The sequence below is a fragment of the Oryx dammah genome, unplaced genomic scaffold (assembly GCF_014754425.2).
Source record: "Oryx dammah isolate SB20612 unplaced genomic scaffold, SCBI_Odam_1.1 HiC_scaffold_7, whole genome shotgun sequence".
In the NCBI taxonomy this organism is placed as follows: Eukaryota; Metazoa; Chordata; class Mammalia; order Artiodactyla; family Bovidae; genus Oryx; species Oryx dammah.
In genome coordinates this window covers 36,187,171-36,214,976 of record NW_024070191.1, presented here as the reverse complement: position 1 = coordinate 36,214,976, position 27,806 = coordinate 36,187,171, and the positions used below count along the sequence as shown (strand labels likewise).

The 27,806-nt window shown below is 42.7% G+C and overlaps 2 protein-coding genes across 4 annotated transcripts in view; both read left to right on the top strand.

The window, feature by feature from the left end:
* The window catches only part of RNF170 (ring finger protein 170), a 34,433-nt gene extending 20,456 nt beyond the window's left edge, over window positions 1-13,977 (top strand). For all 3 annotated transcript variants that reach the window (XM_040243264.1, XM_040243262.1, XM_040243263.1), the window contains exons 5-7: window positions 3,184-3,257; window positions 7,211-7,321; window positions 10,917-13,977. In XM_040243264.1, the coding sequence (XP_040099198.1) occupies window positions 3,184-3,257; window positions 7,211-7,321; window positions 10,917-11,186 (455 nt within the window). In that variant the 3' untranslated portion in view covers window positions 11,187-13,977. The remainder of the gene's footprint in view (window positions 1-3,183; window positions 3,258-7,210; window positions 7,322-10,916) is intronic.
* A 2,047-nt stretch (window positions 13,978-16,024) lies between these two features.
* On the top strand, window positions 16,025-27,594 carry THAP1 (THAP domain containing 1). Its single transcript, XM_040243265.1, has 3 exons — window positions 16,025-18,748; window positions 22,903-23,098; window positions 24,063-27,594. The coding sequence occupies exons 1-3, from the start codon at window positions 18,678-18,680 to the stop codon at window positions 24,435-24,437; spliced, it is 642 nt and encodes a 213-aa protein (XP_040099199.1). The 5' UTR covers window positions 16,025-18,677; the 3' UTR covers window positions 24,438-27,594.
* The last annotated feature ends 212 nt before the right edge of the window (window positions 27,595-27,806 follow it).

Genomic DNA, 27,806 nt, shown 5'->3' with positions numbered 1-27,806 from the left:
GGTCTCATTCCCATTTTACAAAATAAACAGATCCGGAGACATGGTGGCCTGACTTCAGGTCACTGAGTCATCTCTTAGTTGAGGTGGATCACCCTTTCATTTATTTCTTTTAGCTTTTTTTAATGTGGACTATTTTTGAAGTCTTGATTGAGTTTGTTGCAATATTGCTCCTGTTGTGTGCATTCTGGTTTTTTTTTTTGGCCACAAGGCATGTGGCCGAACCCCCCCAACCAGGGTTTGAACCCACACCCTCTGCATTGGAAGGTGAAATCTTACCCTCTGGACCACAGGGACATCCCGGATCTCCGGTTTAAAGAGGGGAAAAGTTGAGGAAGCAAGAAAAAGCATCAGGAGCATCCCAGCAGATGTGTGTGAACCGAGTGTTTGTTAGTTGGCCCATAGTTTTCCAGTGTAGGCAAGCAGCTGTTACGTAACGTGCAAACAAGGACGCCTGCATTCCGATTTGTGGAAATAAGATTAAATCAGTCAACATGTGTCAGAGCACACTGGACTTTCTGGGTGAAAAGGTACTAGATAGATCTGAGGCGTCGTTACCGATGGTGGTAATACTCACAGGTTATGAACCTTTGCTTTCACGCAGTTTCCATATGACATTAGATTGCTCAGAGTATTTAGTAAATATTATTTAACACAGCACTCTGAGAGCAGAAGAAAATCCCAGATACAGGCGGTTTGGCATTTAAATTCATCTTTAAATTGTTGAACCAGTTTCCCCCACAGTCACTAACATCCAGGTGGGCCAGCCGTGGCTTCAGCTGTTGGCTTGCTCACCAGGCCCCTCAGGTACCACTGCTTCTGCCTCTGGCACGTACTCTTTTTTTTTTATTGTAAAACCTGGAGCATCCTCCCCTTCTGTGTTCTGCCGAACTGAATCTTGAAGTTGGGTTCAAATTCTGTACTCCTTTTGTACCGAAAGTTACCATGGCACAGTTCAGGATTTAACCACCTTCTGATTGATTTGAATGTGTTGCCTTGGTATCCTCAGTCTGATTGTCAGTGCTCGCTCTGAATTGTGGACATGTGTTTGATCTGGAAGAATCAGAACAAGGAACACAGAGGCCTAAGCTGGGTGGCTAAGGCGAGAGGAAGAAAACAGAAGGCCCTGGAGGTAGCAGGAGCCAGGAAGCCCTTCGTTCAGATGTACAGTGGAACCTGGACAATCCGAGAAACGGGGGCCTGCAGAGAGGAACGTGAACTGGCACCGTAAATGTCAGCCAGTGTTAAAAAATGTTCCTTATGCGTTTGTTACTAGTCTGAGCTTCAGTGCATATACATGGAGCTCAGTGACCACCACTTTTTAGAGTCTGTGAATCCAGATCCTCCCGTTAGGCTGTGTTTACCTGATGTACTGCTCATCAACACCTCCAAGTAGAGAAGTCCAATCCATCCAGTATAAAATCTGACTCAATTACTTAACTGGATTATGAACTTTCTTTGGGCAGGAAGCATGTAATCTCTGTATCCTTTGGTTCCTTACTCATATTACCTAATTACTGTTACTTAAGCAGCTTGGTTTTCTAAACTTTTAAAAATATGGAACTTGTGATTTTAGAACATATGCACCAAATTTGGAATGGAAAATTGACACCGATTTGTCAGTTATCATGTTTACCATCATGTTCAGTTACTTTATTTATTTTGCATAAGAAGTGCAATAATTTCTGTTAAGCCTTATAGCACTGAAGCAGTTTATGCTTGCCTTGTTTTTAAAATTGGAAGATAATTGCTTTACACCGTTATATTGGTTTCTGCTATTCAGCAACATGAGTCAGCCATATAGATATGTATGTTTCCTCCCTTCTGAGCCTCCCGGCCTTCCCTTACCACGCCCCACGAGGTCATCACAGAGCACCAAGCTGAGTCCCCAGTGATTCCAGAAGTTTTCCGCTCGCTATTGAGCTGACACGTGGGCTGAGTATGTCTGTGCTACTGGCTCAATTTGGCCCATCCTTCCCACGCCTTGCCCATGGGTCTCTTCTCTGCGTCTGCATCTCTGTTGCTGCCCTGCGTGGAGGTTCATCGGTACTATTTTTCTAGATTCCATATATATGCATTAATATACGATCTTTGTCTTTATTTTTTTTACTTACTTCACTATGTATAACAGGCTCTAGGTTCATCTACCTCACTAGAACTGACTCAAATGTAATATTCCATTGTGTGTATATATATGTGTACCACAGCTGCTTTATCTATTCGTCTGTTGATGGACATCTAAGTTGCTTCCATGTCCTAGCTATTGTAAGTAGTGCTGCTCTGAACGTAGGGGTACATGTGTCATTTTCAATTATGATTTCCCTAGGGTATATGCCCAGAAGTGGGATTGCTGGGTCATAGGGTAGTTTTATTCCTCGTTTTTTGTTTGTTTTTTTAAGCAGTCTTCATACTGTTCTCCATAGAAGCTGTATCAATTTACCTTCCCACCAACAGTGCAAGAGGGTTCCCTTTCTCCCACATCCTCACCTGCACTAAATGTCTGTAGTAGTTTTGATGATGACCATTCTGACTGGTATGAGGTGATACCTCACCAGAGTTTTGATCTGCATTTCTCTTAGTAATGAGTGCTGTTGAGCATCTTTTCATGTGTGTGTTGGCCATCTGTGTGTGTTTCTTTGGAGAAATGTCTGTTTAGATCTTCTGCCCATGTTTGGATCGGGTTGTTCATTTTTCTGATACTGAGCTGCATGAGCTGCTTGTATGTTTTGAACAGTAATCATCAGTTGCTTGGTTTGCGATTATTTTCTCCTGTTCTGAAGGTTTTCTTTTCCTCTTGCTGTGCAAAAGCTTTTATGTTTAATTAGGTCCAATTGGTTTATTTTTGTTTTTATTTCCATTACTCTGGGAGGTGGGTCAAAGAGGACTTGTTGCGATTTATGTCAGAGTGTTCTGCCTATGTTTTCCTCTAAGAGTTTTATAGTTTCTGGCTTCATGCTTGCTTTTGATTGTAAAAATGCTTGTGTCATAGCTTGTAATTTAAATTTAAATTAAAATATATTTCAGTGGCTAGGAATTGTTATTAGATGTGAATTTGCCTGAAGAGTTGGTTGGATGAAGTAAAAACATTCTAAAGTAGGTGATGATGTTAAAATATTTCAAACATATGAAACTTTCTCGGGATACATGGGCTTAACAACATCAGTTCCCATCTTTTCTTCCCATTAGGTACCTGCATTGTTGCATACTGGCGATACGGTTCGTGGCTTGGGGCCATCAGTTGTCCGATCTGTAGACAAACGGTAATGTTGGTGTCCAGAAAACATCATTTACACAAGTCCATTTTGTAAATTGGGCTTCCCTGGTGTCTCAGCTGGTAAAGAATCCACCTGCAATGCAAGAGACCCCAGTTCAATTCCTGGGTCGAGAAGATCTGCTAGAGAAAGCATCAGCTACCCACTCCAGTATTCTTGGGCTTCCTGGTGTCTCAGCTGGTAAAGAATCTGCCTTCAGTGTGGGAGACCTGGGCTTGATCCCTAGGTTGGGAAGATCCCCTGAAGGAAGGAAAGACTACCCACTCCAGTATTCTGGCCTGGCGAATTCTATGGACTGTATAGTCCATGGGGTCACAAAGAGTCAGACATGATTATATAGTCTATATCTGACTCTTGAATTATTATTATATTTTTAGCAGGACTTCATTTATCCAAAGCTTCTATGATGTTTCTCCATTTTTTTTAAATGTCTGTAAGATGCCCCAAAGAAGGGAATTCCCTTTGATATCCCTTTAGTTGTTGTGAGAAAAAAAAATTGGTACATGAGTCTCCCACCCTGCACCCCAAATCCTAAGAAGTCTTTGCTGTAACTCCAGCAAAGGAATAACTGAACTAGCAATCAGGCTTAAGCAAATATCCCCCACATAGACTTCTTTTGAAAAAAAACTGTTCTTTGGTTGTACTTTATTTTTAATCTACCCTTCCATGCTGAAGATCCAGATAGCTTTAAATGATGAACAGTGCTTTAAAAAAAAAATGTCTCTTTTGGCAACAGCAGGCACATTGCATTATCAGAACAGATTAGACCATCCTAGTTGATATAGAAACTACATCAGGAGGACGACAGTGAGCTTTTATAAACACATATTTAAGGTGGAAACATTAGGACACATGAGATGCGCCTTTGGTCTCTTTGACACACTGGAGACGCAAAATACTGAAAACTGAGAAACTGAAGTTCTTTGTTTTTAAATTAATAAATATAGCAAAGTGGGGTGTTCTATCAATTGTACATGGTTTCTAAAAATTTCCTTTATATTTAATTTTTCATTTAAAATACATGCCTGAAAATGAGTCCTGAACGTGTGGGAGGTCTTCCAGAGCAAATGGAAGTCCTGACCAGGACAAAGAGCTTCCAAGTCGAGAAGCCAGACTTGAGCGCCTCCATTTGCTCACTCTGGCAGCCCCACTGGGACGGGAAAGGCGTCAACCCAGAGAGAGCACAGAACAGAAGCAGAGAAGGAGCAGCAGGTTTTCAGAAATTCTTTGTCACCTCTAACGGACATACAGAAGAGCACGCAAATAAAGTACAGCTCACTGACTTACCACAAAGCCACACCTGCGTAACCAACAAAGGTCCGTCCAGTCAAGGCTATGGTGTTTCCAGTAGTCATGTATAGATGTGAGAGTTGGACCATAAAGAAAGCTGAGCACCGAAGAATTGATGCTTTTGAGCTGTGGTGTTGGAAAAGACTCTTGAGAGTCCCTTGGGCTGCAAGGAGATCCAGCCAGTCCATCCTAAAAGAAATCAGTCCTGAATATTCATTGGAAGGACTGATGCTAAAGCTGAAATTCCACCTGATTTGGCCACCTGATGTGAAGAACTGACTCATTGGAAAAGACCCTGATGCTGGGAAAGATTGAAGGCAGGAGAAGGGGATGAGATGGTTGGATGGCATCACCGACTTGATGGACATGAGGTTGGGTAAACTCCGGGAGTTGGTGGTGGACAGGGAGGCCTGGCGTGCTGCAGTCCATGGGGTCGCAAAGAGACACGACCAAGCGACTGAACTGAACAGAGGAACCACCGCCTCAATGAAGAACTGGAGACTGGCTGCAGCCCCAGAAGCCTCTGCAGTACCTCGTCCAAGTCTCTGCCCCACTCGCCACCTTTCTCTCCTAGAGGTGACCACCATGTGACTGTCAGGACTGCTGTCATAGTCCTCATCTGGACCAGCCTAATTGGACCATGCTAATAGTTTATAGTTTCATTGCCTCAGCATGCTCGTCTGGATTACTGTTTCATTTTGCCTGATTTTTGGACGTTGTATAAATAAAACCATGTAAATGTATTGTGAGACACAAACACAGAAACGTACACACACGTGTGCCTCTCAGCCGTCGTTCTGGCTTATTCACTCCCCTCCGTCACTTCTTTCTTTTTTTTGGTCAGAGAGACAGAGGTTCAAGGCTTTCTCTTCTCTACTTCTTGCCTCTTCATCTCCAGATTCTGCCTCTGTCATCTTTTTGTCATGTGATTAGGAGAAAAGTGATTTTTTGGTCCCACCTCTCCGGCTGATTTCACAAGGCGGTCAACGCGGAAGCTTCCCTGCCGGTACACCTCTCGTCTCTGCCAGCAACGTGGAGGCCAGGCCGAAGGTCTGCACCGAAGACTTAGTTCCAGCACCTGTTCCCTCTTCTGCCACCTAATGTGGCTTTTCATAAGGCATATGTATATTCGCATCCTTTGGACCACACCTTCGTTGACTAGAGGCTAGAAGGTGGAGATACAGTTCTTCTAATACGATAGCTTGTAGGTTCCCCAACTGCAAAGGAAGCAGCCCCCTTCATCTACCTGCCTGACCACCTGCTTCACTGGAGATCGCACGCAGGCTGCTGCCCGTGACTGCAGCAGGCTCACAGGTTTCCCCTGGGCGTGCATACTTAACACACCAGTGGTCCAGCCACTTTCCTCGGGCAAGCCCGTGTCAGGTGTTCTAGACACCCCAGACAGAGGAAGTCCTTGCCCTCTGGCACCATTGTAACGCCTACCCCAGTGCTTTATGACCGCTGCGTTCAAGCCTGCCTCCCCTTCTGTCTAGGGGACTGTGAGCACTGGGGGCAAGGCCACATCTTCACTTTTTTGTATCTAGCATTTAGCACAGTGCCTCGCCCAGAGTGTTAGCTGCTCAGTCAAGTCCGACTCTTTGCAGCCCCGTGGACTATAGTCCACCTAGCTCCTCCGTCCATGGGATTTCCCAGGCAAGAATACTGGAGTGGGTTGCCATTCCCTTCTCCAGGGGATCTTCCTTACCCAAGGATCGAATGCAGGTCTCCTGCATAACAGGCGGATTCTTCACTGTCTGAGCCACCAGGGAAGCCTGGCCCAGAGCAGGTGCTCAGTTAATGTTCAGTGAAGAATTCATTGTATTAACAAGCGGCTGCTGCTGCTGTTCCTGTCGCCTGCTGCTCTAGTGGCTCCTGTGTTTTGCTGCTCGGGAAGCATCCAAGCAGTCAAGACCTGGTTCTGTAGCTGAGCTGAGGAAGGGTCAAAAACACAGCGAGATGATTGAAACCCAGATCTATCCTGACCGCTTCCCATTTCTCTGAGCTCTTACATTTTAAATATACTTGTTTTTGAGGTTCCATCATCTTCAGATTACCCAAGTGTAGCCCCGGGACGTTTGTGATCCTCCTCACCTCTCCACAGAGGAAACAGGGTTAAACATAGTACTTTATACCAGAGTGTCAAGAATTACCTTTTTGATCGTAGTAGAGATGGGTGCAGTAACTTCATGTCTCTATTTTAGTTGGTGGCATTCAAAGAGAATTCAGATGCCAGTGAGGATAAGGAATCATGATTTTAATTGAAGATGAAATCCCTAATTTTTCTCTTTCAAAATAATTAGTATATATATATTTTATGTCACTTTGCTCCTGAGTATTTTCTCATCATTCTTGTATCTTCAAATATCCATTAGCCCAAAGAGAGAAACACTGACATGCTCCCTGATGTAGATTGAAAAGTCTTTGAACCATTGTTCATTTTATTTTACAGGAGTGCAAACAACATTTTGAATTGGATTTTATTGTAAGGAAACAATAACTTATTTTCCTCTCCTGTGTGGCCTTTGTTAAAAGAAATGAGTGAAATCTAAATTCAGAAGCTTATCTCATTTTACTAAATACTAACACAAGATGAAAAAAATTAATGCTCCAGAAAGGTGTGCCAACTTTTTTTTTTTTTCTGTAATATCTAGGTGACTTTACTGCTACCAGTATTTGGTGAAAATGACCAGTCTCAGGATGTTGTCTCATTGCATCAGGATATCAGTGATTATAACCGGAGATTCTCAGGGCAGCCCAGATCTGTAAGTAAGGTTGCAGTGGGTGCAGAGTTGGAATGGAGTGATAACTTGTCTTTTGTGAAGTGAGATTTACCAGCAAATACTCTCTAGCTGTGAAAAGTCTGGATGTGCTGGGTAAATTCTTCACCTTCATCATTGTTGTTTACAGCTCTCCCAAGGACTAGTTTTCTTATCTTTTTAAAAATGGCGTTATAAAACTTATTAAAGTGGCATTGGCCAAAAAAAAAGCAACAGAAAACATTGGAGGGAAAGGTAAAATTATCAGACTCTTACATGATTCTAAAATAGGGGTTGTTCATGGGAAACTTAAAACTGAGAACTTCCGGAGGGAGTTCTATAGTTGTGTTTCCTCTGTTTATTTACCCTGTTTGATTTGTTTCCTTAAGGAATCCTAAGTTTTGAGGGTTTCATATGTCAGGTATTTAAAAGCATTGTTTTTAAAAGAAATAGTGTTAATTCTACAGCTGCCCCTCCTCCCCCAAAAGGCACCTGATAGATTAAAAACTCACACTTTACTGACTCATCCCAGTGTTCTCCAAATGCAACAGAGGATTCTAGAAGTGCACGTGTGACTGAATATGTACTTCGAAACCCAGAAAACACTCAGTACAAACCCACATGGGAAGCTCCAGGCGCCGACGTCCACCTGCTCAGCAGACATCCCAGCGGGATGTTCCTGGCGTCTCAGCCACGAGATGTAACACGAAGGGCACTGCTCAGAACACATGTCCCTCTGCTTGTCTCCTGGCTTACTCCTCATTCTTTGGGTTGTCCCTAAACAGACCTTCCTCGGAGAGGCTGTCCCTAATCAACCGGGTGGTCTCTGTCCTCGCCCTCCGACCTTGTTCATTACCGTTCTCTCAGGAGACAGTTTCCCGAGGGTGAGGACCGTGTTTATTTAGTCACTACTGTAGTCTCAGTGCCTGGGATACGGTCAGCCTTACTGTCTGTAGAACTTCAGTCAGTCCAGTTCAGTTGCTCAGTCGTGTCTGACCCTCTGCAACCCCATGGACTGCAGCACAGCCTCCCTGTCCATCACCAACTCCCGGAGTTTATTCGCACTCATGTCCATCAAGTCGGTGATGCCATCCAACCATCTCATCCTCTGTCATCCCCTTCTCCTCCTGCCTTCAGTCTTTCCCAGCATCAGGGTCTTTTCCAATGAGTTGACTCTTCACCTCAGGTGGCCAAAGTAGTGGAGCTTCAGCATCAGTCCTTCCAATGAGTATTCAGGACTGAGTTCCTTTAGGATGGACTGGTTGGATCTCCTTGCAGTTCAAGGGACCCTCAAGAGTCTTTTCCAATACCACAGTTCAAAAGCATCAGTTCTTTAGCACTCAGCTTTCTTTGTGGTCCAGCTCTCACATCCATACATGACTACTAGAAAAACCATAGCTTTGACTAGGCAGACCTTTGTCGGCAAAGTAATGTCTCTGCTTTTTAATATGCTGTCTAGCATATAACTTACTGTTATCCTTAAGATAGAAATGATACTACACCTCTGTATTAAACACCTGTGTAGACTTGTGCTCCCATACACGTACTGTGTAGATGTGTGCTCCCACGTACATACTGTTCCTCATTTGTGATGGCAGGTACATTTAAAGGCATACATATAGTTTGCCTGTTGTGGATGGTGATGGGCCAGTCTTTTAGATGTCTAAGCTGCAAGAAAAGCTTGACCAGGTCACTACTATCCTCCTTGGGTATTTGGGAGCCTCTTCTGCTGTTTCTTATCTAGCAATTTTCTTACATACCCTCCAGAGGCATCTTAGGACGATTCTTTGAAAATCAGTGTTTTAAATTCAGGAACTACCACTGAGGTTAAAAAAATTTCATTTAAAGATATTCATCGATATTTTAAAGTGTGAAGCATACCATTGCTCAATTATTTTCTGTGTGTCAGATACATACTTTAATGAGTAAGAAAGCTTGGTGTGTGATGAAATTACAGTAAAGATATTTAGCTCTTAGTTTGGTATTCTACCTCAGAGTTGGAGTCATACTGTGATTAATATACAAATATTTCTTGATGGCCCATTTCATATTTTCTTGTCTAATCACTACAGATTTTGTTTTGAATGATAATGGTATGAGAACTGAACAAAATAGCTCTGATAAAGGACAGAGAAGTATTCAAAGGATGTACCAGCTGGTCATTAGAATATCTGAAGTAATTCACCACAGACCTTGTGAAAGCTGTGTAGCTGTTTTGCTTTAAATATTAGTTTCTTCCATAGAGAACAGAAAATTGACCTAGGAAGTGATTCTAAAAAACACCAGTCCTGTTTTTTGTGACCAGTTTTCCAAAAGGAGTTACAAGATTTTATCTAGTGGGGTTTTTAAAACTGTTCTCTCATCACTAGCTCAGTTCTTCCCATTTTCATCTCCATTTCCCTCTCAACTTAGATGGCACTTGTTAGACAAATGAAATACATACTTAGTGTTGGATTTACGATATTTATGCAGATGGCTAGCAGTAGGTGAACTGTGGGCAGCGGAATGACCACAGGAAGTGACGTCCTTCCCCGGGCCAGTTTCTCTTGCATCTCCCAGCCCCTCAGAAGTGAGACTTCACGAGAGGGACTGGAGGGTGCTCATTACTACACACGACCTTACAGGTCGCGCAGGCAGCCAGCAGCTGCACAGAACGAGCGACAAGTCTGCAGTCCGATAGTCAGCTGACTCACTCAAGGTCATACAAACAGGCGCGGGTGCTTTTTTTAAACAACCTTATTTGCATGTAATTTACATGCCAGAAAGTAAACCTGTTTCAATTGTATAATTCAGTGGTTTTCAGTATATTTACAGAGTAAATATAATCTAATTATTAGTCTGTATATATTCAGAAAAATAATCATTTCCAGATAAGGGTAAGGCCTGGCATTCCAAAAATCACTGTGGCAATTAGTAATTCACTTAAACTCAAGTTCAACAGAATAAACATCCTAAGAAGGAAATCAGTTTCACTGATTCTCTTAGATGGTCAAAGCCATCCAAGTTGATGTGTCTGTATATTTATGTTATATACATATATATACTTATATGTTCTATATATATTGTCTGGCAATTTATAAAGGTCTTTTATAACAATATCTTTTCTAGTTCTTAATATTCCTTGTGGCATATACTCAGTTAGATGCTGACATCTCGAGTAGGTTAAACAACTTTCCTCAAGGTCACCTGGCTAATAAGGGATTGAGTTTTGAGTTCAAGCCCAGATCTGTCCAACCTTAAAGTTGAGACTTGAGCTCAAGCCTCAGCTTAATGCTACACACAGGTTCTTCGTTAGTTTATTTTACTAAATCAAAGTAGAGATAACCTGAATTTTGTATTACTAATACTATATCCTGTATTTTAAGTTTGTTGATACTTTAGTTGCTTTTCAGTTATTTGTAATAAGACCTATTTTATAAAAACCTACTGATCAAAGAACTGTGTTTTAAATAAAATGAGTAATAGAACATACTGTGTTCCATCAGTATGTGAAACTCCTTCATTTATGTTAATAACTGTCTGCACGTTTTAAGAAAATTGTATTCTTTTGAAGTCTGACACCTTCCATACCAAATCATAATATTTGTTCTTCTTCTGCCAGATTATGGAAAGAATTATGGACCTCCCCACTTTACTGAGGCATGCATTCAGAGAGATGTTTTCAGTCGGGGGCCTTTTCTGGATGTTCCGTATCAGGATAATACTTTGTTTGATGGGAGCGTTTTTCTATCTTATATCACCTCTAGATTTTGTACCCGAAGCCTTGTTTGGAATTCTCGGCTTTCTCGATGATTTCTTTGTCATCTTTTTGTTGCTCATCTACATCTCTATTATGTATCGAGAAGTAATAACACAGAGACTAAACAGATGAAAAAACATGAGTTTACTAAAACATCTGAGCCGATGTATAACATCAGACAAAAGGACCATGGCAGTATGCAGCATCTGAATATTATCTAATGAGCTTAAAACCACTTTATGACAAACATTTGATTATCATTTGGCAAATACCTAGCAATATATGACTGGAATTTTTACATGTCGCAGATTCTAAGATTAAGGTTAGAATTAGAATGATTTACAACTGTATCTTGAGTCTGTGTTGTCTATAAACTCTGTGGAAAAATATGGAATTACATAAAATGGGATGCTTCTTTTTCTTGTATCTTCTCTGCCCCCCCCAAATTACTCAGATTAATTGAATGTTTAGTGGGATATTGTCAGATATAAAGTTTATCAGATTCATCCTCCTCAGTGAGTTACCTACATGGTAATACACTGCTATGAGCCTCACCTAAATATTTTTGTTACAATAAAATATTGTACAATATTGGGGAAAAATCAGTGTTTCTTTGAGTATTAGCTAACTTTTGTGCATTTGAAGCATTTCTGCTTTTCCACTCCAATATAATTCTTAGTTATCAGCTGAAAGTGAAAGAAGAAACTTGAACTTTGTTAATTTGCTTTCATTATCTTGGTTTACAGAACACTTAATCAATAGAAGAATTAAGAAACTGTAAGACATCTGTCTGCAGTCAGCACACTTGATACTCTGTCACGGCATTTCCTTAAGAGTTTGGTCCTTTTATAGGCATAGCATCTAAAAGTTTCAATAACTTCTAAAGGGAGTTTCATTTTTCAGGAACCTGGGTGATACTGCAGACACATGGCAGCTCGGTGCCTCCCTCGGGAGGGTGGTGCTCATGACTGTGAGCACCAAAGACCTTAGGAGGGGACTCTCTTCTGCTTTGTGTTAGTTGCTTGGTCGTGTCGAACTTTTTGTGACCCCACGGACTGTAGCCCAACAGGCTCCTCGGTCTGTGGGATTCTTCAGGCAAGAATACTGGAGTGGGTAGCCATTCCCTTCTCCAGAGGATCTTCCCAACCTAAAGATCAAACCTGGGTCTCTTGAATTGCAGGTGATTCTTTACCATTTGAGCCACTAGGGATGCTTATAAGGAGGGTACTAGGAGCACGATTTAAATCTGACAAGAGAAATTAACAGTGGGCTGTAGCCACAGGTGGACAAATTTGGTTAATTTTCTGTCAGAAAACTGTTGTAATACTGTCCCTAGATGGCAGGATATAGCCCAGATTCATCAGGCCTCGTGCAGAAGGCGATGAGTATGGAAGTTATCTCGGTGTTTGGATGACTATGGCATAAGTACCTAAGCTCCTCTCTGCAGTTTTCTGTTTGTGAAGAATCAAAACCGCAAGTATTATGACATCTTAAGTCCCTCGGCTGGCACTGCTCGTGAGTGACCTGGGCTGCAGGGTGGTGTCTGATCCCTGGGGCTTGGGCATTGTCAGCTCTGCCCCTGCAGTCCCTGCTGGTCTTCTGGTCCACCCACACGTCAGGGGGCCTCGCTGTGGACAGACGGAGAAACATAGATCAGTCCCAGTCGTCCAGGTGAGCCAGATGCTGTCAACTGACGAGATGCTGAATAGTGATATGTCAACAACAGCGTCTTGTCATTTGGGCCTAAGACCAAGCTGCTGCTTGTCAGAGAGGAAAACAAAATTCTTAAGTACAGCACATTGTATTTAAAGCAATTTATTGCACACTTTTCATTTTACCCTCAAGACAGTTATGTGAAGGAGGCAGGGCATTACCATCCTCTTCACAGATGAAACTCCGGATATAGATGAAAGGTTTTTTTTTTTTTTTTGTCTGAAGCCAGGCGCAAATAAGTGACTGCACTGGTATCAGATGACTAGGATTCCTACGTGGGGAGAAACTGGGATCCTTTGGAAGATGTTTGGAACCTAGAGGCATAGGAAAGGTCTAGAAAGATGCCACATCCCAGCTACACGAATCCTGATTCCACAGTTGCCAGTCTGCTGCTCACAGGGTGGCACATTTCACAGGGAAACATTTCAGCTGCACTGACTTGAAAAGCAGTGAGTAGGAGTTTGTTACACCACCATTCACTAGTCTCGAAATGCATCTCCTAACAACTGCACGTTTGGTGTGGGGCTACAGCTGTGTCGTTTGTGATAGGATTTCATTTTCTGTGCACGTGTTCTGCTTCAAGTGTCACACTTAACCGCGTTTTTATTGTAATATCTGGAATTCCTTCTACAGCCTTCCTGGTAGAGGTGTATTGTACCAACTTTTGTAACATACAACACTGTGTGAAGTCTTACTCAATTGAAAAGGGAACATGCTGGCATCTCAGAATTCTAGAGCTGTTTATTATGTCATCTTGATTGATCACTGATGATAAATGTAAAGGGATCTGAGTATATAAAGCAGGTAGAGTCAATCAGTATTTTAAACATCATAGTAGTACTTCTGTGATTCAGAGTTAGAGCTTATAAATCAAAGCAACAATTTGGATTTTTATAAGCAATAATACTGTAACTTTCACAAAAACAGATGGTCCAACCCCACGAGCAGATGATAACTTGGGCAGCTCTGTGGGGAGAGAGACGGAGGAAACAGTTGTCTAACTGCCCAGTAGACCAGTGGTTCAAGCAACCACTGTTCTCAGCACCTGAAAGCAAGCAACACAAGAAAGGGCTGTGTTGGTCCCTGTGCTGTGCCAGATACCTACCTCACAGAGTTGTTTCAGAGGATTGACAGTTTGGTTCAAACTTTGTGATTTAAGAGTTTGTCAAGCAGTTATTCTTTTGAATAAAAGCAACATATGTAAAATTTACAAGTGGCTGTTACTGTCTGGTTTCTTTGATACTGTTTGCTTTAATTTCAGAACTCCTGAAATAGCATTCAATATAATGGTTGTGATGACTTTCTTTTTTACCAATTTTGCTCTGATATTTAAAATAATTTTAAACATAGAAATGTTTTTGAGGAATATTACTTAATCAGGGCAATCTATATTAATTCTAGACAGTTAAAGGTGAAATTGGAATGGAGAGTTAAGACTTGTACCCTGATTCCCACCCCATGAGTGTGTATCTTATTGAAATGAGTGAGGCCTAGGAAAGGGCACTCAAGGTGTTCAGACCCTAAGACCTAAGAGTCTCCCCAGAGCAGGCGGGTGGGCTTTAGGGGCTGCTGACAGGAGGTGATCCTGTCGCAGAGGTAAACACAGTTGTTGAGCTTTCGTCGTAGCATCGGACCAGACCACCGTCGTGGTGTCCGTGTCTGTTCTGAGCATGGCATTCTTGACTGCAAGCACATCTGAGATGCTGTCAGTCACCGTCTCCCTCATCCACTGCTGCCCGTCTCGTCCCAGTCCAGACGGGGTACCAGGGCAGTACACCGCTGTCAGACAACACTGAGCCTGTCTGAATGCTGTCCTTTTCCTTCCAGACGATCACCTCTTGAGGGGAGCGTAGTACGTGACACTGAAGAGGGCTAAACACTAAATAAAGATGTTTAGTTATAGCTAAGAGTTTAATTAATTTCAAAACAAAATTTAAAAATTACTTTAAAATATCTAATAATTCAGATCAAAACATTCACTCTGCTAGTCAGTATTACAGAAAACCTATAATTTATATCTACATGAAAATCTTGTTTCATGAATCTTATAACATCAGAGCTATAAGGGACCTTAGAAACTGATGAATTTTTGTGTTTTCTCTGTGAAAATCAGACAGAAACTATGGATAGCTCCCCAGCTAACAGAGGTATAGTTTTGGTTCATTTTCAGGGGATTCCAAGAGCTGACCATTCGTGGATTCCAAATTAAGAATTCTTCAGTCCTACAGCCTCACCCTACGGATACAAAGAATGAGGCCCAGAGGGAATGAATATGGGGGTATTTTAATATAAAAACTTTATAGAAAAAGTAGCATAGCTGGATAGAAACTAAAACCTAAACTATTAGAGATCAGTAATAGCCTTAGCCTTCTCCAACACCAAAACAAGTGGCTTATTTTTCTTCAGTGTACCCTTCTAGAAAAACTGAGACAAAACTTAACCTTTTCAGCTTAAGGGGTAAATTTTGTGTGTTCCTTAAAAAAATGTTCTATTAGTAAATGAATTAGCCTCTTAAGACTTTGAAGAACATCAATTAACAGTATCCTTCAGTTTACCCCTATTTATTCTCTTAGATGGTCATATAAAGCTATGCATGTATTCACCTTTGATATTTATTGAAGGGGTCAAATGAAGAGATCACATGACCATATAAACAGCTTTCTCTTAACAACAACAAAAAAGGGCAGTTTTGCCTATCTGTGTGGTCCTTGTTTGCTTAATAAGCTATTTTATTGAAGTCAAACAAACACCAAACATAAGTCATCAGGGTTAGATGATGCCTTATGATGTGAGCACACCATTCAACCATCACTTCAGTCAACAGAGGCATCACCACCATCCTATAATTCCCTTTGTGTACTGATTTCTTCAACATTATAAGAACTATCCATGTGGTGGGGCTGCTTTATTGTGCTTGCCATATAGTTTCCCATTTATGACTGTGCCACAACTTACTCAACTATTAATGGACATTTGGGTGGCTTCCATTAACATTTTTAAAAAGCAGACAATCATCTTTGAAAGTATGATGAAGTCTTTGAAAGACTTCCTCGAAGTTATCCCTTGACAAGTAAGGAACAGTTAATCCTAGCCTTAGGACATGTTAAGAAATGGACAAAGTAATAAAGAAAAACTGATGATGGGTTAGAGGTAGTGAAAATTATTTCTCTATTAAGCAAATAAATTGGTTTGCAGACCACACAGTGAAAATTTAGTTTGGGGGGACTGTTTTTACAAAGAAAAATACAACACTCAGTTCAATTCAATAATATGTATTTTTAAATTACATGCAATTCACTTTACCAGTACATTCACCATTTTGAAGTAAGGAAACATTAGGATAATATTCAACAAATAATAAGAGTGTTTATTTCATTTCCAAATTATGGATAGCTGGAAGACAGGAGGGAAGAACAGAATTTGGGAGGGAAATTCAACTAAATGGAATGACCAGATCACAAACCTCAAAAGCGCAAGTTGGACTGGCTGGGATCTTTCACACTTCTTCAGTAGCCTGCATTTCAGGCCCTGAGAACTGCTTATTCTTTCACTTCTTACACTCCTCACTCCTGCAACTCCAATGACCCAGCTTCCAAAACCAAGTCCTCTCCTCTGCTGGGACACAGCTTTTTTTTTTTTAATTTTACTTTATTTTACTTTAGTGTATTGGTTTTGCCATACATCAACATGAATCCACCACGGATGTACACATGTTCCCAATCCTGAACCCCCCTCCCACCTCCCTCCCCATACCATCTCTCTGGGTCATCCCAGTGCACCAGCCCCAAGCATCCTGTATCCTGCATCAAACCTAGACTGGCGATTCATTTCTTATATGATATTATACATGTTTCAATGCCATTCTCCCAAATCATCCCACCCTTTCCCTCTCCCACAGAGTCAAAAAGTCTGTTCTGTACATCTGTGTCTCTTTTGCTGTCTCGCATACAGGGTTATCGTTACCATCTTTCTAAATTCCATATATATGTGTTAGTATACTGTATTGGTGTTTTTCTTTCTGGCTTACTTCACTCTGTATAATCGGCTCCAGTTTCATCCACCTCATTAGAACTGATTCAAATGTATTCTTTTTAATGGCTGAGTAATACTCCATTGTGTATATGTACCACAGCTTTTTTATCCATTCATCTGCTGATGGACATCTAGCTTGCTTCCATGTCGGGGCTTTTTTTTTTTTTAGGCCATCAGCAACCCTCCAAGTCCTCTCTTCTGCTGGGACACAGGTTTGTTTTTTTTTTAAGGCCATCAGCATCTCAGTAAAAGGCACTACCATGCATCTTACGTGCTCAAGCCAGAAACTCAAGCTCGAGTCTGCATGCGTGCACAGCTGTGTCTGACTCTGCCATCCCATGGACTGTAATCAGCCAGGCTCCTCTGCCTATGAATTTTCTAGGCAGGAACACTGGGATGCGTTGCCATTTTCTACTCCACCTTGATTCTTCTCTTCCTCCTTTCCATCTAGCAGCAGGCCCTGGCGTTTCTACCTCTTACATACTTAGCCCCTGCCACCGCCTTAGACCAAAGGAACCATTCTCTTCCTTGCCTCTTAATTGGTCTGCTTTCTCTGTTACCCCTTTCTGATACACAGTCACAGTGACCTTTTAAATATGTTTATCACATCTCCCTGAGGCCTAAAATGACTCCGTGGCTTCCCACTGCGCTACATCCAGACCAACAACTTACGAGCCTTCCCCTCACTTCATGCCCTTCTCCCCTGGCTCACTGGGCTCTACCCACAGCCTCCATTCCGTTCCCAGAAAAGACAGGATTCTGCTGCCTGATCGCCTTGGGTAGCACCCGTTCCCTTTTCCCCATCCTTTGGTTAAATGTTCCCTTCTCAGACTTTAGGCAGTGACCCTCTCCTCTACCCTTATTAGCCTTACAGCATTCTAATGTATTCAGACTGAGGCATCTTGGCACAATGTGATTTTATTGACCTTATTGTCTGTCTTCCCCTTACTAGAACAGCTGCTCTATGAAGATGTGCCAGCCTTGCTCACCGATTAAAAAAAAGAGAGACAGAGAGCCATGAGACGACAACAGTTAGCCATCCACACCGACGAAAGGAGCAAGCCAAGGAGGGAAAACGTCCCTCACACGGATTTTCCCAACACAGCACCTGGGGACCGTTAGGATTATTACAGCAGCCAAGGCCTTAGTCTCGGCCTCCCGGGAAGACTGGGCCTGGCGTGCGTGCGGGTGTCCGCTTTTGCTGTTGCGATCTCTTCCCCGAGCTTCTCAGAGCTCCGAATACCTAAAGAGGCAGGTACCGGGATGGAGAGGAGCCCAGCACGTTCTACAGATCACTCCAACTGGGGCTCCCCTTTTAAAGTAGACGAACCCAATTACCCGACCACCTCAGCTTTGCACCTGTCCTGCTTCAGGTTGGGCCAGCGGACCCAACAGAATCACCTAATTCTCCAACCTCAACCGCACAGGATACATAAGCCAGGGAAGCATCGAAGAGGGCGGGACCGGTCCTGCGCTCCCGCCCCTCTCCTCCCAGCTAGTTCCTTCTTCCTTCCGGAAGCTCGGGGGCCCCCGCCCACTTCCGCAACGCCGGGCCTCAGCCAATGGCCTGCGTCCCAGGGAACGTTACCTCTGACCTCAGGGCTAATCAGAAACAGTAGGACGAACTCCTCGCGAGAGATGAGGTTGAAGCTGCCTCCGCCATCTTGGAGATGGGAGACGGGCGATGGCTGTGGTCTTTCCGCTAATGCAAACAACAAAACGGGCACATTAGTGACTCCCGAGTGAGGCCCTCATCAGTCTGACTGTTGGCCAAAGCTACAGAAGAAGCGAGGGTGTCAAAGCAGAGCGCGGCGACACTGATAACAGCCTCAACTGCCTGCTGGGGCGGCAGAAGTGAGGTAACTGAGGACCGGAAGGATGGTACAGTCCTGTTCCGCCTACGGCTGCAAGAATCGATACGACAAGGATAAACCCGTTTCTTTTCACAAGTAAGGACCCCGCGTAGCTCGCGGGGCTGGGCCCTAGTGGGGCCGCGGGGGGCGCGCGGCCGCGCTCGGGGGGCGGAGCCAGGCGTTTTTCCGCGCAAGACCGGTGAGAGGGGCGGGGCCGGGCGCGGGCCTGCGCGAGACCCAGTGCTAAGGCCGCGCTCGGGGAGCGGAGCCAGGCGCGTTTCCGCGCGAGGCCAGTGAGAGGGGCGGGGCCGGGCGGGGCCGGGCGGGGGCGTGCGCAAGACCCGGTACGAAGGGCGCGCTCGGGAACGAGCCAGGCGCGTTTCCACGCGAGACCTGTGAGAGGGGCGGAGCCGGGCGCGGGCCCGCACGAGACCCAGTGCGAAGGCCGCGCTCGGGGGCGGAGCCAGGCGCGTTTCCGCGCGAGAGCGGTGAGAGGGGCGGGGCCGGGCAGTGGGCGTGTCCCCAAGCCGCCGCCTCAGGCTCGAGTTGCGCGTCCCCGCGGCTGCCCGCCCTCCGCGCTCAGGCTGGCGCGCTTCTCCGGGTGGCGGGTTCGAAGCTCGCGGGCGCTGTGTGGACCCCCCGCTGGTTGTGAGGGTGCCACACCCGGGCCGCGGAGAAGGCAGGTGGTAATAACTCTTAGAAGGGAAGTTGAAGCAGAAGCGAAGTCCCGCGTTTCCCACCCTGCTGCTCCGGCATCGGTGAGGTGAGGACTCACCTTGCGGTGTCAGGGAGCACGTCTTGGACTCAGCTTCTGGGACCCCACCGTTAAGGACCGCTGAGCTCCGGAGAAAGCCTCAGGGACTGCCAAGATGCGCAGTGTAGCCCGGGCGGTGACGGTGCGTCTTGCGTGGTGAGGGGTCCCCTCAGGGTCAGGGTTAGCGCGACCCCGCCCTCGGGGCTGCTTCTCCTGGACGCTGCTGCGGCCAGAGCCCAAGAAGAAAGAAGCCTCACTGAAAAGAGCCGCACAACGGAGTAGTGATGATCTGATGTCCGCACGATGCCATTTTCAATCGGCCAAATTCAATATTTACAAATTCTGTTAGGTTTAAAGTGTCTTGCAGAAATTTCCTACTGTGAATGGATGATAGCTAACGGAGAATCGGTGGTAGATTATACAAATTGTTTGTAGGTGGTTGTTGCTAAGTAGTGTCCCACTGTTTGCGACCCCGTGGGACCATAGCGCGCCAGGCTTTCCTGTCCTTCACTGCCCCCCGGAGTTTGCTCAAACTGATGGCCTTTGAGTGGGTGATTCCAATCAACCATCTTATCCGCTGTCGCCCCCTTCTATTGCCCGCAGTCTTTCCCAGTATCAGGATCTTTCCCAGTCAGTCAGCTCTTCACATCATGTGAGCAAAGTATTGGAGCTTCAGCTTCAGCACCTTCCAGTGAATATTGAGGGTTGATTTCCTTTACGATTGATTGGTTTGATCTCCTAGTCCAAGGGACTCTCTCAAGAGTCTTCTCCAACACCACAGTTCAAAGGCATCAATTCTTCAGCGCTCGTCCTTCTTTATGCTCCAACTCTCACATCCACACGACTGCTAGAAAAACCATAGGTTTGACTAGACGGACCTTTGTCGGCAAAGGGATGTCTCTGCCTTTTTATATATTGTCTAGGTTTTGTCATGGCTTTTCTTCCAGGGAGCAAGCATTTTTTCACACCTTTTAATTTCATGACTGCAGTCACCATCCACAGTGATTTTGGAGCCCAAGAAAATAAAATCTGCCACAATTTCCTTTTTTTTTTTCTCATCTATTTGCCATGAAGTGATGGGACCAGATGCCATGATCTTAGTTTTTGAATGCTGTTTTAAATTAGCTTTTTCACTCCTCTTTCACTTTCCTCAAGAGGCTTTTTAGTTTCTCTTCGTGTTCTGCCATTAGGGTGGTATTATCTGCATTATCTGAGGTTGATATTTCTCCTGGCAATCTTGATCGCAGCTTGTGATTCATCCAGCCTGACATTTCACATGATGTATTCTGTGTATAAGTCAAATAAGGGTGACAATATAACTCCTTTTCCAGTTTTGAACCAGTCAGTTGTTCCATGTCCAGCTCTAACTGTTGCTTCTTGACCTGCATACAGGTTTCTCTGGCGGCAGGAAAGTCTGGTGGTCTGGTATTCCCATCTCTTTGAAAATTTTCCACAGTTTGTTGTGAGCCACACATCCACACATTTATAGGTAAATAATTACTAAAGCAAAATCTTAAATTTGGGGGGGAGTAAGCACCTTCCATGTTTAACAGGGAATGTGGGTGCATTTTTATACATTTGGTATGAGAACAAAAATCAGAGTGTGTAGGGTATAGAGAGGTCTCGAGAATGTTGATTTTTTTTTTTCCCCTTCTAAGAAACAGAACACTCAACACTTCCTAATGTTGCCTGTTGATTTATTAGAATTTCTGAAAGCTAATGGGGGAACTCCAGCACTTCCAAAGTGAAGGAACAGGTTTGGAGATGGTGACACGATCACAGACTTTCAGCGCCTCCCCCCCCCCCCCCCCATTTCTAATGATGTGGCTGAGGGAATCCAGACATAAGGAAAACCCTTCATTGGCACTGGTGAAGGATGACATTCACACGTTTCAGAAATACTGAGTTTCTGCTTGCGGTTAAATAATTTGACCAAAAGAAGGGCTAATCTGCGTCTTACCCCTTATCTGAAAGAACAATTTTGGGAAGGATCTTGACCTCAGAAATAAGCTGCATTGTAATCCTTGGTCAGGAGGCCCTGGGTGTTGAGTTTCCCAGCAGTTTCTGCTGTGTCTACTTATAGAGGCACTTCCAGCAGGAACATTCTAGGAGTCTTTCTTTCTCAGCTTCTACATGGTAGTGGGAGCAGATGTTCTGGGCAAAGAGAAGGGTAGATTAGGGCTCCACGACCACAGCAGAGTCAGGCTCGAGCGTATCTCGTTTGGTAGAGAAACTGGGACACAGAGTTGAAACACCCTTTTTTGGCTTTTTTTCAATCACCCCCCCAACTCACTGAATCTTTTACCTGGAAAAATAAAATCAAAATAAGTTTAAAAGCTTCGTATCTCTCTTTATCTGGGCCTAATGGATGTATTTCAGTCGATTAAGAGGTAAATTAAAATGAATACATTTTTTCCTTATCATTATGATTTGGCTACAGTTTGATTCATATTTGTCAAGATGATTCTCAAGAAAACAAAAAGCTTCTTTGTCTCGGTACATAGTTATAAACGTGCAGTTTTGTTTTACAGTACACAGAGGATCACTGTTAAAATATAATAATAATAATACAAATTCAGTTTATACCATGTGTATTTTACCCCAAATTTTAGTGTCTTCAGTATAAAAAGTTAAGCATTAAAGACCGAGATAGGTGGATGGTGGAGCTATATGATTTACCCTTGTATCTTAGATATGTCTGTTTACGAAGGTTGTTTACTACAAAAGAGGGGAAAACATCACATGGGCCCTTGAACCTACCCTCCTGTCACCTGCTCTGCCAGCTGCGTGCGTCTGTCCACGTGGCTGCCTTTTAATAAGTATGTTTTTGCATAATGTAAATCCTAATGAGCCTGACCTATTTAGATTGTATACATCATTATATCTGACATTCTTATAACTGCTTTGTGATCAATAAGATTCTTATAAGAAATCCTGCTTAAAAAAAAAATACCATGCTAGGAGGAGTGACTTATTTTTCACACTAGTGATGCTCACTTTAGTTACAGGATTTTAAAACAAGTCCATTTTTTAAAAGTTTACTTTAGGTATAGTTGATTTACAGCGTTCCGTTGGTTTCTGCCATACCCCAAAGTGATTCAGTTATACATAGCTCTGCATTTTTTTTCCATGTTCTTTTCCATTTGGGTTTATCTCAGGATTTTGACTACGGTTCACTGTGCTACACGGTAGGACCTTGTTGTTTATCCCTTCTCGTGTGTGACTCCAAACTCTCAGTCCCGCTCTTTCCCATTCCCCTCCCCCTTGGCAACCACAGGCCTGTTCTCTATGTCCAAACAAGTACATCTGTAACATCTAGGGTGATCAGGGTACACCTGAAAAACTCGAAAAAGGATTAGTGGGAGCAGGTGCGTTAAGCAAACGCCTGTGGCGTGTGAACACCGGTGGTTGTAAGCTAATTTCTAAGCAGGAACGCCTGGGCGTGCCTTTTTGTTTCTGAGTAAGGCTAGAAAACGGAATCATTTCATCCTCTTAGGTTTCCTCTTACTCGACCCAGTCTTTGTAAGAAATGGGAGGCAGCTGTCAGAAGGAAAAACTTTAAGCCCACCAAGTACAGCAGCATCTGCTCGGACCACTTTACCCCGGACTGCTTTAAGAGGGAGTGCAACAACAAGCTGCTGAAAGAGGATGCTGTCCCCACGATATTTCTGTGTACCGAGCCGCACGACAAGGTGAGGGGCGTGTAAAGTACTGGGCGGGTCTCTTTCCATAAAGTTAATGTATTCAGCGGAAAATCTGGAAAAGCCACAGTAGTGTTAAGAATATAAATGTTACCTGGAACCCATCCCTTGTAAATGACCCCTGTTCACAGCAAAATACTTCAAAAAATACAGAGTGTTTAGAAAAGTTAAATATTCTCACACTAAGACACTCAGCCTAGCTTTTAACGTACTTTAAGATCAGTCTGTATTCCTGCTTGTGTGTTTATGTAGCCCACCAGGATTCTCTGTCCATGGGATTCTGCAGCTGAGAACTGAAGTGGGTTGCCATTTCCTTCTCCAGGGGATCTTCCTGACCCAGGGATTGAACCCATGTCTCTTATATCTCCTGCAAAAGCAAGCAGGTTCTTTACCACTAGCGCCACCTGGAAAGCCCCATGTTCCTGCTTGAAAGTGAAAGTGAAGTCGCTCAGTGTCAGACTCTTCGCCACCCCATGGACTGTAGCCTATGAGGCTCCTCCATCCACGGGATTTTCCAGGCAAGAGTGCTGGAGTGGATTGCCGTTTCCTTCTCCAGGGGATCTTCCCTACCCAGGAATCGAACCCAGGTCTCCCACATTGCAGGCAGACACTTCACTGTCTGAGCCACCAGGGAATCCTGGTGTTCCTGCTTATATGTTGATGAGTTTTGATTTTCCTTTATGATGATAGTTAACTTTCAGAGTATTTTTCCCCTCAGTTTCCAGTGCTAGTGTTTAATTAGATCCGATTAATCATTTTGTCTTTTTTGCATCCCATTTCTACTTCAGGTAAAAAAGGAAAATTAAAACTTCTTTTCATTTTAGACTGTTTCTATGCCAAGGAGGCAGAACTAAGTCTAACATTCTTATATTGCACAGGTGCGGAATTTAGTGTGTTCTTTTAATCTGTTACTTTTAATAATGAAGCTCAAACACACTCTGTGTCTTTGTTCCAGAAGGAAGATCTCCTGGAGCCACAGGAACAGCCCCCGCCGCCTCCTTTAACGCCCCCCATTTCCCAGGTTGATGCTGCGATCGGGTTGCTCATGCCTCCTCTTCAGACCCCCGACAACCTCTCCGTCTTCTGTGACCACAACTACACCGTGGAGGACACCATGCACCAGCGGAAGAGGATCCACCAGCTGGAGCAGCAAGTGGAGAAGCTCCGGAAGAAGCTCAAGACTGCGCAGCAGCGGTGCCGCAGACAGGAGAGGCAGCTGGAGAAGTTGAAGGAGGTGGTGCACTTCCAGAAGGAGAAGGACGGCGCCTCCGAGAGAGGCTACGTCATTCTCCCCAATGACTACTTCGAGATAGTCGAAGTCCCAGCGTGAAAACATGAGATTTGTATTGGTTTTTCATGGGGCAATACCACCTACCCTCTTCTACCCTAAAGAGGAGTTTCATTTGAAAAGAGATTACACTTGATAACTTGTACAAAAGCAATTCAGAATATTTTTTTAAAAGAATAAATTAGATATATACTGTAAAACTGTAAATTTTTTGTTTGTAATTTCAGGGTTTTTACATTTTAGCAAAATATTTTAAAAGTGATAAACTAACCTCAGAGCTTCAGTGTCAGTTGGTTTCAAGATTGGGGATTTTTGTTTTTCAATTCAAGTATTTATAGACATGATATGAAAATAAAAAGTAAAGAGAATGAGAACAGTGCAGTAAGGATGATTTAAGTTTCAAGTTAAAAAAATTTAGTGCAGTTTATTGAAAGAACTTCATCACATTTTAAATCAGAAGCATAGGACATGATGTCTCAGAATATATATATTTACACATTCTTATTTGTAAAGTCGACAGATTCATTTACCTTAATCCCTTATCAGCGTTAACTAACTTGGCGAGTTGTGTCATTCCATACCTAATCATAATGGTTAAATGATGTTAAGGAATTTTTTTGAAGAGTGGGGCCCTTCCTTTCTCACCCCCATCCAGCATTATAGAGTTAGAAGTGTGTCTCCAGGGGAAGACACACTCTCCAGTAAGCAGACTGCACATCGTTACCAGTGAGCTGAGCAGCGGCCACTGGGGCTGACCCCGGGCTCGCCTTTTCTCACTGCTCTAAGGTCGGGCGTCCGGTCCCCACTGGAGGTGTGTGTACCCACCCAGGTCTCTGCCAGCTGTGTCGTGTGGGTAGACTGTGACTCGTTGCATCAGGAATCTTGCTCTTGACGAATTGATTGTCAAGACATCACACAAAAGACAATTTCTTCTCTTTTACCACAAGCGAGAAGTCACATCCTGTTTACCCAAATAAGTGATTTGTATTCAGAGGCATCCTAATAGGTAATGCTTATTTTACTCAAAATTGAGACTCAAATTCTGCGGTTTCTGTTCAGACTGAGTTGTACTCTAACTTTGTGAGAAATTTTACATAGGTTTGAAATGAAAACAGTTCTGAGTAAACAAGCACTGCCATAGGAATTACCTATTTAGATTTAGAATAAGTGCTCCAACTATAATTATTTTGTATTTCAAAGTGCTGCACAGACCTTTGAAGGCAGTATTAAAGATTGGCAGTCATCAGTCCAGGAGTGTCTTTTGTAGACCTGATTCTTAGTGTAGTTCACTGCCATCTTGCCAGTGCTTTGATTCATGGAGATTTGATTTTTTTTTTTTTTTTTTATGAACCAGTATTTCAAAAGTAGAAAATTATGACTACTTGAAATTTTATCATCTGATAAAACTTAGAACTAACTCTAAGGAATCAGAGGACTTTTTCTAGTTATTCATGTGTCTCATCACTGTTTTTGGAAGCTACAAAATCTCTTAAGTAGTTTCTTTTTACATTTCATCTCTCTAGCAATTCCTGGAGGATATGTGGGTAAATATTTTACAAAATATATATGTGAAAACTAAACTGTCATGGACGTAAAAGAAATCTCTCTGTATGTGTGTGTGTGTCTGTGTGTGTCCCTATGTCATCAGAACCAGGAATCCAACATTAATTGTATAAGTGACCATCATAATCAGTTAGCATCTTAGCATTATGAATTAACCTGAAGCTACTTTTTTTCATGGGACAGACATCCCTAATTGGAGAGAACTGAGCAACAGCATGTGTACCAACTATTTGCATTTAGATCACTTACTATGTTTAACACAGAATTTGAAGTACAGGTGCTTATTTCTGAATTTGAAATGTAACGTTTGTTGAAATTTTTAAAAATTCATTTTGTCTATTGTAGTGTTTATGACCTTGCCAAGAGAAGGAGAACATTCAGGCTAAAATAGGTCCTGTTCAATCACAGTGACACACGGTCAGAAACAGCAGGCAAGGTCTCCGTCTGGAACAAGTGGGGAGAAGACCCCTGTGAGTTTCATCGTAGTATGAAAGATGACATTTATTTTAAGCGCAGATAGTAACATCCTGAAGTTTCCATCTATGAATGATAGGATCTGGCAATAATAGAAGAAATAACTTTCTCCTGATCAGAACTACTAGGAAAACTGTAGAATTTTAGGCTTAGAAGGGAGCTAGAAGTGACTGAACACGTGCATCACCTCCAAAGCCTGCAGAATCCGCTTGTGAAATATCCCTGACAGCTGGACATCTGCTCTGTATACTGTTGATGTGTAAGCAGTGCTGTTTAGTTTCTCTGAAATGAGTTTCTGGAATAGAGTAGCATTTGTTGCCACTTTAAAAATACTTGTTTATAACACAACTATGAACTTCACTTTGAACAGCTGCATAGTTTGAACTATCAAATTCCAAATTAAAGAAGTTTTAAAATTTTGTTAAATAATTAAAATGTTTATTGTATGCCTGCTACATGTGCTAAAAATAATTCTGTCATTGCAGTTAAGAAACAGTGGTGTCTAAAGTTAACTAGCAAAACTTTTTACTTGGAAACCTAAATACATGAGATATTCTCTTTTAACTATAATTTGTGTAATCCCTTTCTTAGACGGTATAGCCATAATGGTGAAGGCAGATGAAAGTTCCACTTGACATGGGTTTTGTTGTTGTTGTTGTTTTAAAGATCAAAGTCCTACTTTCTGATCATCTTTAGTTATTTAAAAAATTATGTACACACATACCCTAAACCTATGGCTTTTATAAAGTCAGTCGTGACCCTTAATATATAAAAGTCCCCTTGATCTCTAGAAGGAAAACTTGCAGTTGTGTTCCACACTCTTAAAAGGCCAACCATGAATAGCATTTAAAGGAGAAAGAACAGCTTTGCCTGTTTGGTTATTACTCTTCTGGGGGCCATGTGAATCTGATACCACTGGATGAAGAGGTGTTGCTCTTGACATGGTGACCAGTGTTTCTGGACATTATTGTTTCTATGATTGTGTATTAAAAGTATTAAAATATCAATACAGTCCTTGATGTGAAAGAAAAATAGCAAAGCAAACAGTGATTTGCACACAAGCAAAAAAAGAATTGTAAGTTTGTCCTTAAAATAACAATAATTTGCTTGAAGTAATAATATTCTCTTTCAATTCCATGTCTTGATATATTATTTTTACCTTAGATGCGGCTTTGTTTTACTCAGTTTTCTCCTGAAAAATATTTGTTTAAACTCTCAGAATCTTCAAAGTTTTTATTCATCACCAAATTCGTAGCAGTTTGAGTTTTAAGATGATCATAATTTCATTTTTTAATGTCAAAAGGGATAGGAATAAACTTGGATTTTTTAAAACTATTTTTGGTGAGAGAAGCTACAGTATCAACGATAAGTAGG

Excerpts from the sequence above, each read along its gene's own strand:
- THAP1 (XM_040243265.1), top strand. The coding sequence starts at position 18,678 with ATGGTACAGTCCTGTTCCGCCTACGGCTGCAAGAATCGATACGACAAG. Across the intron at positions 18,749-22,902 it reads AAACCCGTTTCTTTTCACAA|GTTTCCTCTTACTCGACCCA; the intron begins GTAAGGACCCCG and ends TCATCCTCTTAG. Across the intron at positions 23,099-24,062 it reads GTACCGAGCCGCACGACAAG|AAGGAAGATCTCCTGGAGCC; the intron begins GTGAGGGGCGTG and ends TCTTTGTTCCAG.